General features: G+C 43.2%; 2 protein-coding genes across 2 annotated transcripts; one reads left to right on the plus strand and one right to left on the minus strand.

Moving 5' to 3' along the window:
- Window positions 1-401: 401 nt before the first annotated feature.
- slc25a24l (solute carrier family 25 member 24, like) lies at window positions 402-5171 on the minus strand. Its single transcript, XM_076973198.1, has 11 exons — window positions 5041-5171; window positions 4308-4639; window positions 4094-4220; window positions 3558-3645; window positions 3127-3238; window positions 2785-2943; window positions 2440-2577; window positions 2257-2364; window positions 1568-1735; window positions 992-1130; window positions 402-613 (listed from the first exon to the last, which is right to left on the minus strand). The coding sequence occupies exons 2-11, from the start codon at window positions 4428-4430 to the stop codon at window positions 429-431; spliced, it is 1347 nt and encodes a 448-aa protein (XP_076829313.1). The 5' UTR covers window positions 4431-4639; window positions 5041-5171; the 3' UTR covers window positions 402-428.
- Window positions 5172-6250: 1079 nt separating this feature from the next.
- On the plus strand, window positions 6251-9972 carry dnajb4 (DnaJ heat shock protein family (Hsp40) member B4). Its single transcript, XM_076972691.1, has 3 exons — window positions 6251-6691; window positions 7434-8008; window positions 8752-9972. The coding sequence occupies exons 1-3, from the start codon at window positions 6481-6483 to the stop codon at window positions 8983-8985; spliced, it is 1020 nt and encodes a 339-aa protein (XP_076828806.1). The 5' UTR covers window positions 6251-6480; the 3' UTR covers window positions 8986-9972.
- The last annotated feature ends 15 nt before the right edge of the window (window positions 9973-9987 follow it).

Genomic DNA, 9987 nt, shown 5'->3' on the forward strand with positions numbered 1-9987 from the left:
GGCTAAACATCACATTGACAAAATCAAACCAAAACACAGTGCGCTATCTTCATACAAAAAACATAAATAAATCAGTACTTTCCACCCCTAAAGATATAATATCTAATATTATAATTTATGCATTTATGCAAATGTTGCCTTTTATTGTCATCACCGCATTGCTAATACCAAATGTTCCCTTCCCTATACCAGAACAATTAATGTGAGAATACATAGTGTATAATATAATGTGAATGTATGATCTTTAAATGTGAATACCCGAGCAATAATAAGTTTACACTTTTGACAACACATTTGTCAACCACTACAGATTACACAGTGGAATGATCTGGCTTCTTGTGTAAATCAGTGTAAATCAAAAGCAACACACAAAGACTACTGAAACACACACACACCACACGTTAGCGCACACAGATGTTTATTTCACATCACAGACGTGCGGACAGCCATGTTTCCAGTTTGGAGATGAGGGTGTAGTTGAGAAGAGCACAAGGCACGGCCCTGATGAAACTGGCCCCCATGCCGCTGTAGAAACCCCGGAGCCCCTGCTGTTCGTAGATACCCAGGAGTCCTGGGAAGATGCCACAGGGTGTCTGCGAGCCTGCCGTGATAGCTGAAAGTTAAAAATATAAATATCTTTTGTAACTTACCGAAGCACTGACTACATATGTTAATCACTCAGTGACCACACCAATCACCTTGCTCCACTAGTTTTTCCATTACCATTTTATTCAATGTCTCTGAATCAGGGATTTAATTCTGGACCGTCTGTTATTGTATCGCACCATGCCCATAATGGCTCAGGCTGGTTACCAAAAGACCCAGAATACAAAAACGGTGCCCTCAGAGGGCTGCCTGAATTCACTTGCATACCCCCCCCCCCCCCAAATAATGAATATTCATTAATATTTAAATGATTTGAATGAATATATTATCATAATGATAAGGTGGTCATTTTGTTTGCATCACCCCAGTGTACTTGAACCAGCACCTAGCGCTTGCTGCTGGGTCCTGATGACGGCCAGCGGGTAGCTGCTCGCCTGCCCGCACGCAAACGCCAGGAAGCTGAAGAGCAGCAGCTTGGCCTCGCTGCAGTTGGCAGGGTCTCGTCTCACCCAGCTCATCACCGACTGCCAAGGGACGCAAGAGGGAAGACTTGACTAAACACACCCCCCAACACCAGATGCCCGTCAAAAGAGCGTGCGTTCTCTAAACAAGATTTTAACGTGACTGACAATGTTTTGTAAATTTGGACATTTTACATCTTGGAAACGTTAAAAAGTGAGCTCTTTCAAAACGTTTAAAAATGTTGGTTTATCTTTAAATGTCTGATTATCTTGGATTTTTCTTGTGTCCACAGGTTCAACAAAATGCTCTTTTTATTATAAGGACTAAAATTCTGAACACTTCTCTCATTCAGAACAGAGATCATGTAACAATCAAAATTAATATGTACTATTTTTATGGAAAAATAAAAAAATTATATTTTTGCATTTAATAATCAGGTCAGCCGATGCATAATACTGCCCGGGGTTTGCTGAATCTGGTCCCAAATGGCTCCTTTTACCTGATGAACCGCACACTCCACGCCGGCATAGGGGATCATGCAGAGCAGACTGGGTTTGAAGCCTCGGTAGAAAGCCCACGGCGACTCGTTGTGGTAAATGGTTCGGGCGCATCCCAGAAGGCCGTTAGGGGCACCGGTCTGCTGCAGGTTCAGCCTCACCTTCAGCACCTATGACCAATCAGCATCCATACCGCCAGCAATACCCACAAGCCCCTTCTCTCACTGACCTGTTCTAATACTGCCACAGTCAAAACTAAAGCACGCCTAAGAAAAGTGAGAAAAGCCGGTCACTATAGAGAGAGATCGCGTAAGGCCGCCACGGCCACGCTCACGTCACTGCACGTTAGAAGAGAGAAAACGTGAGCGTACAGAGGTTTAGACGGCTTTCTCAGTAAAGACACTGGCGTGAGCCATACTGCTGGGGTTCGGGATCAAGTCCTGATGTGACATCTACCACCCACAATGCACCATTGTGGCCTTCAGCTTTCCTTTTGACTCAGAATAAGACGAAAAGATCGACGGCCTATAAAGTATTTGTGTGCTACTATAATAAATGATGAGATAAAAAAAACACTTTACACATATGTAAAGACACAGACACACTTTACACACATGTAAAGACACAGACACACTTTACACACATGTAAAGGGCCAGTGGCGTATTCAGACCTTTCATGTCTCTGTGATACCTCTAGGGGGTAGAAAATAGCATGTGCTACAGCCCCAGAGACACAGCCTAGTCCAAACCGCTGCTCGATGGACAGATAGTCCCTCCCACCCAGCGTCTGCTTCCTCATCTGTGTGACAACACAGAACAGTTTATAAGTGGTGGGGAAGGGTGTCAATCAGGGGTGGGGGAGGGGGATACACACCTGGGCGTAAAGGAAACACTGAAGTGTTGACTGTGGAGTCCCTTTAAGCACATTGACCGCATTTCCTTGCCACATGGACCTCACTCCTCCTGTTTTTAAGTCTCGCAAACCCATAGATATGGCTTTGGATCCGTACACCTAAAGAAGGCAGAATTTCAGACTTTTCTTCACCAATGGAAAATGTTATATTCAACACGCTGTGTCCTGCCTATTTAAAGGACAGACAACAGACTGTACAACCTGACAGGCACATGACTCGCGTGTGGGTTCAGGCGGCTGGTGTGTGAGTCAGAGCTGGGCGGAGGGGAGAAAAAAAGACCCTAAATCTAATTGCCATTACAATACCTGCAGCTGAGTCTTTAAGCGGTCGATTGGCGCAGTCACAGTTCTAGAAATGGCATCAGCCACGCTGGCGGCCAGGAAAAAGTTCCCCCGTGCTGACCCGTCCGTCTCGTCTCGCGCCATCGCTATTGCCACGCCGCGGCTCTCTCCCACGTCGAACACCTACGCGCAGGAGATCGAGGGCACGCTGTGGGAATGCGCTGAAACGACCCCCCTGAACCCACACCTGCCATGAGGTCATGACCTGCGATGCTGGGGTTCGTAGTTCAGGTCTTGGGAACGATTGGCCGAAATACGCAAGAACGTAGGAAGCAGGACTCGCGTCTCAGCCACATCTGTGCTCACCAGGTTATGCTTCCAAGATGACACCAGCTCTCCGATGCTCTCGACCGGGTTGATCACAACATGGTGCAAGAACTCTGCCCACTCCACGGTCATGGAGCTGTCCTGATCCATCCTAACAGCATACGGACATATGGGAGTCACGCACACGCCTGGATAATCCGACACTTCCATGATTTACACACGCGTGATTTGGCACTAAGTGATGAAGTGTGAAATGTGTTTTGCGATTGTTGCATCTTTTACCGCATTATGTCTGGTTTGTCCATTGTGCTGATAATACTTGTCTTGGGGGGAGCAGGTGTGGAGTGGCAGTTATATCAGTATCCATGAAGCACATGAAATGTGCAGTGATGTCCATGAGGTTTCTACTGAAACTGAGATTTCCTACGATCTGAAATCGTGGTGTGAATAAAGGTAGAGCAGGTGCTTACATCTGGATTATTCTCTGTGCGTTGGGCTTAGATATGGCCACGCCTAATTCCATGAACAAATTTATGATATCCTCCTGGTCAATGGATCCTAGTCAGAGAATACGTTAGATTAAACAAAACATTTATGAAACCCACTGAAGCATTGCATACATATAAATAAAAGGTTAAATGCATGCATACTGTATAACTGGATGCACACTTTGGGCCTATTGTTTTGTGCCTGGTTAAAAGCAAATGGCTTATTTTATGTGTGAGGAAATGATCCATTATGATTATTTCCAAAAAATGTGTTTAGATATTGTAGCCCCCATATGTAACTGAACTACACTGAATTGGCTTTGTAGGCCCAATATGTAGCTGGACTGTTTTTTTTTTTTCATTTTATGATGCAGGCGATTTCTGTGAATTGTTCATATAGATTTTCCAGTCAGTGCATAAAATAATATACCGATGTTATTTATTGATTCAGGTCATACGGAAAGATTGCCACAGCAGCGTAAACGTCGTCTAAATACAGACTATCAAAGAGGACTCACCGCATTTATTCTTGTCAAGGGCATGGAAGTCTATTTTCCACTTCTTCTCCCTGTCCATCATGTAGCTGAGAAACTCCTGATAATCAAGGCGTCCGTCGTAATTACGATCAAATTTTGTCATGATGATCTGTACGAAAAAAATATATCATGCAACAAATTACGTCATTTGGTTCGGCTATTGTAATGACGTCGATATAGCAAAAGGACATTTTACCTGAGCCTTTTCATCAACAGATACAACACCAACCCTTCTCATCTCATCATGCAATTCTTCAACTGATATAAACCCGTCCTTATTTTTGTCTAGTTTATCAAACAAGCAACGGAACTGATCCATTTCGAGAGGTCAACATCGATAGGATAACGTAAATGTACTATTGTGTGCAAATGCGTGGTGTTTCTGAAGTATCCTGACTGTATTTATGCCTCCGCGAGTATCGCTGAGTCATGTGAATTCCTCCTCTGCGTCCGACCTGCCTGCACGGATGCTCGGACTGTTCGCTCCAGTTGACACGCTGTCGTTCCAGGTTTGAACAGCAGGTGGCACTATGAGACCCAGCGGCGTATTGGGTCAAAATGAGCCCAAATGCAGGTGACATCAGACAGTAATTGGGAAAAGACAAGAGCATGTGAGTACGCAGAATCGTAGTACCTAATCAGATTTAATTCCTAAAAGCAACACACCAGGACTTGTAAATAACGTTGGAGATTAACAACAACGTTTGCATATTACATGTTTAATTCATAGTGAACTAACTTTCTTTCCAACACCCACTCTTGCCTCTTCTGCCAGTACTGCTAGCATTTAGGTGTTCACTGTGTGGACTTTAAATAGTACCGAGACTAATTGTTTCTCACTGAATCTGAGTACCTAGTGTTCACTGTGTGGACTTTAAATAGTACTGAGTACAAGTTAAAGTTGAAAGCAAAAGCATTATGCTTTATACATCGTGTGGTATTTTTCTTCCATCTGATGTCGTGAAGAAGATGATGGGTTCTGCTCATATTCCTCTCTGTTTTTCCTCGTCACCCTCACGTTGACTTGCTCATTGGGTCCCTGGACCCGGAGTCTCTGACTTTATCACTTCTGTTAAGCTGCTCGCTGATAACACGTACCAAAGAAAACAAAAAAATACATATGAATTTGAATGATCTATTTAAAGTACGTTTTATAGGCATATTGTGTGTTAGACAACCATTTTTATTAGCATATCTTACAAGATTTGGGGGATATAGAGTTCTGTCTTTTAATATCACAGACCTGACTAAGCTATTTATAGGGAATGAGCCGTAGTCGTCTGCATGTGTGGCAGCTTTGGGCCCTGCGCTCTGACGGAGCCAACGAGCCAGAGGGCGAACTGACACCGGCACCCTTGTGTTTGGACGAGCTGTTACAGGCCAATCCAGAGGCTCCACTACCGTGCCAAAGTGCTCAAAGATGTTGGCTAACTGTATAGTTTTGGGGCAATCTTTTTAGCCATTGTGACATGCAGCACTAGAAATATTAGTGTTTATGTCTAATTTCCTAAATAATGGTTGTTGGTATTTCAGGTGAGAAAGGTCTCAAGTCAGAATAAACATTTGCTGACTGGAGTTGATAGTTAGGCTGCAGAGCTACTATAACTCTTGCTAAATGCAGACCTAAAGCCAAACAGTTCCAAATACTTCTAACCTGCTCGCATGGAAATCTTGAGTGTGGTTACCATATCCAAGAAAACACACACAAAAAACTATTCAGTCTTTCTCAAAAAGCAACAAATAGGTGCCACGTTGTCGAAATATCTAGGCTAACAGGTAACACTTGTATCCACAGGTGACACTTTAGTAACACTCGTATCCACAGGTAACACTTTAATAGGTAACACTTGTATCCACAGGTAACACTTTAATAGGTAACACTTGTATAAATGTAGTCTACAGTATCACAAATGTGCATGTCAGATCTCATTGTACGTGCTGAAGTGTAAACCACTTAAAACACGTCCCTTTAGTTACTTCTCAATAATGTGTTTCTGTCCATCAAATCCCATGACTTGTGTGGTTTAATTTAGACTCATCTGAATATAGGAAATGACGTGAACAACGTTTCTAGAAGGAGCCCAGATACCAGCGCCAGGCACTGGTTGGAGGGGGGCGGGATGGCTATTTAAAGAGGGTATAGGGAGGGAGCGCGGTACCAGATCCACGGTACCAGACCCACAGCACCGAGTAAACGCCTCTAAACAAACAGCAGCGTCGCTCTCGGCGTCGTGCCGTTATTATTGTACTGTGACACACATTCAAGACCAAGAACCGAACAGCACATCCGCAGCACAGACCGGTGTCGGATCCCACTGACAGCATCGTCGACAACGGCCACTATCCGCTACGGGGCCGCATAAGTGGAAATGGGAAAAGATTATTATAAAATCCTGGGCATTTCAAAAGGAGCGGCAGAAGAGGACATTAAAAAGGCATACAGAAAACAGGCTCTAAAATGGCACCCCGACAAAAACAAGGCGCCCAATGCAGGGGAAAAATTCAAGGAGGTTGCCGAAGCGTACGAAGTTCTTAGTGACCCAAAGAAACGAGAAATATATGACCAATATGGAGAGGAAGGTATGATCTCATCATTCATTATCTGCAGATTGGAAGGGAGAAAATTGCAAATTTGCCATTAATTATATCCAATGTATTGACTGATACACTGATTTCAGGGATATTTTGTGTTGCAATATTGCCGGTTTTAATGTAACGTCAACGAATACCTCAGATCCTTTAATCTAACGTATAATGAATCATATTGGAGTAAAATCGTCGCCATAACACACTCGGCCATGGTTGCGTGTTTGGCCATCTGAGTCAAAAGTCATTTAGCTGAATTAAAGGAGAGCTACAGCCCAATAGTCATGATACTGCGTTACTGTAATGGGAAATCAAGTGGTCTGCACCTATAGCAGTTACTACACGCTTTATAATGGGCTGTCTCTATTAAATATGTTATGCTGTTCGATTATGATTTATTTCTGATTTAATTAATAGATTTCTGGGGGATCAGTGTAATATCATATAACGTTCTGCACAATAATATAGGCGTTTTAAGCTGGGATTGCCATGTCCTTTAATACATGGCGTTCTCGAGAGGGTTTTATAAGGTTTGATGTGTGCAACGGTACAGCAAGTTCTTAAAGAAACAGGCCTAGAGACAAGCGAACTTCTGTCTCAAAACGCATTAGACACCTGTGTAGAGCTGTAGGTTATATTGATCCTAATGCATGATTCTATAGATTTAGACTGGTCTTATTCCAAACACAGGTCTAATGTAGTAATGCATGTAGTAATGCAATATTGTGTTGCTCAGGTTTGAAAGGAGGAGGAGGGCCCACAGACGGACAGGGGAGCAACTTCACCTACACCTTCCATGGAGATCCTCACGCGACCTTCGCCACCTTCTTTGGAGGCACCAACCCTTTCGAAATATTTTTCGGTCGGAAAGTCAACGGGAGAGATGACGACATGGAAGTGGACGGCAGTGATCCATTTGGGTCTTTCACGAGTTTTAACATAAACGGATTCCCTCGCGATCGCCACGTGGGTGTCGGGGGGCAACCTCGGAGAAAGCAAGACCCGGCGATCCACCACGAGCTGCGCGTGTCGCTGGAGGAGGTCTTCCACGGGTGCACCAAGCGCATGAAGATCTCCCGCAAGCGCCTGAACCCGGACGGACGGACCATGAGGACAGAGGACAAAATTCTCACCATAGAGATAAAACGTGGATGGAAGGAGGGAACCAAAATCACATTTCCACGCGAAGGTGACGAGTCGCCTGGTACCATTCCCGCGGACATCGTGTTCGTGATCAAGGACAAGCCTCACGCCCACTTTCGACGAGAGGCCTCGGACATCGTGTATCCTGTCCGCGTCAGTCTCCGTCAGGTACGGATTAACTGTCCCAAAACTGCTCCATTCAGGAGCCTCTCAGATACTGGACGGTATGGATGCGCGTTTGGCGCACGATGAATAACATTTATTACAGCAGTGGAGTTTGAGTATGACATTAGAACAATCTGGGCCAAAGCAGGGTAGCTTTACAATATTCTGTTGAATGTGTTTTTGGGTAAATAGATGTAAAACTGATGTCCTGGGCTTTCTGGCTAGTCTGAATTGACTTGTATAGTAAAGCAGTACTGGCCCGTCTCCATGTAGCCAGGGTGGCGCTTACGCAATACCTAAACCACGGGCAGAGACATACAGGAGTTCAGCGCCAAAAGACAAGCGCGCCCACATAAACTGTTCTTGGCTTAGGAGTAGCTCCTTGTATGGCAGAATCAGTCTGAGGTATAAGCCAGTAAAAAGCGTTTTAAGATGATTTTTGCAAAAATGGAAAGAACAGGTGAAGCACATTTCAATTCGCAGATAAAGTTAACAATATTATCTAATATCTCTATGGAATGTTTTTTACGACACAACAGGAATGAAATAGATTAAACCATGTATCTAAATATGATTGTGAATCGATTGTATTATGCAAAAACAATAATATGAATTTGCATAAACATTATGTATTCATGCAGTGAGAGGTTCTGGTAACGCAGTGTCAGGCCGGCATGAGCAGAACTCATTATTTGCCAACTCGAGGTTGATGGCTAATTTTTTCCCTGTAATTTTTTTTCTCCTAGTCTTTGTGCGGTTGCTCGGTTACTGTGTCGACAATAGATGGAAATACATGCAACATGAAGATCACTGACGTCATCAAACCCGGCATGAGGAAGACCATCGCCGGACAGGGACTGCCCTTCCCTAAGAACCCTGAGCAAAGGGGCGACCTCATAGTGGAATTTGATGTCACCTTTCCGGAGAGTCTGCCGTCCACTGCCAAGGATGTCCTGAAACGACACCTGCCCACGTCATAGGAGGAAGTGGGCAGGCTGATGTGGCATTATTATCCAATCATTAACAACCCCCCACCCACCAATGGGACGACAGTGCTGACAAATCACCACTATATCCCCATAAAGAATGTGCAATTTCTATTTTTAAACTGTATTTTGTTTTATTCCTTTTGCTTTGCTTTTTTAAAAACATGTTGCATGCTGTAATAAGGTCATAAAAGTGCAAGTGCAATATTCATATTCATATAAATATTCGTATTGTCTGAAAGTAAATATTATATTTGATTCCTTTTCAAAGTGGCTGAATTTTCCTCATTCTTTTCTTGAATTGTGCGGTTTGGTCAGGAATTTTTGGGCACAAATAGTCACATGTGTTCTTGTACTAGGCTTATTTTCTACAGTTTAGGGCAGCATGTTTATCACTTTTTATACTGCAGCCCTTTTCTTATTCAAATGAACTCACTAAATAATGTTTCAATTACCATAATGAGTAGAATTACAGCTGAGATTCTTTATAATTCTAAATTGTGAAACTTGGTAAATTATGAAACTTTATGTTTCACTGCAGAGTTTTAGAGGCAACAGCTACAAACTCCTGATTCTCCTATGAAGGAGAAAAACAGGAAAAACCTTCACTGTCTATAGTCTGTTTATAGTCCTTTTATATTTTAAAATGTACTTATATTCCTTAGTGCCATTACAAAATATTGGACTAAGTATGTACGTCATAAAGATGTCCAATACCTAGCAGAAAACCAGGAACCACAGGTGTCCATTTTGGATGCCATGAATGGACTTCTGTGTAGAGAGGGCTCGGAGCTTTGGTGTGACGTGGGAGATTCACGTTCAAAAGCTTCAGGTTTTGAATGTTTTCGTTGATGATCCACTAGGGGGCGCCACATGTTTAATTGCACATTAGCGTGCAATAATTCTATTGCCATTTCCAGCTGCCAGCGAAATGTCTAAATAATTATAAATAAAAAACCTAAAGTGTCCGATTTATAATTATTTGGATATACTGTG

This window comes from Brachyhypopomus gauderio, chromosome 14 (genome assembly GCF_052324685.1).
Source record: "Brachyhypopomus gauderio isolate BG-103 chromosome 14, BGAUD_0.2, whole genome shotgun sequence".
Lineage (NCBI taxonomy): Eukaryota > Metazoa > Chordata > Actinopteri > Gymnotiformes > Hypopomidae > Brachyhypopomus > Brachyhypopomus gauderio.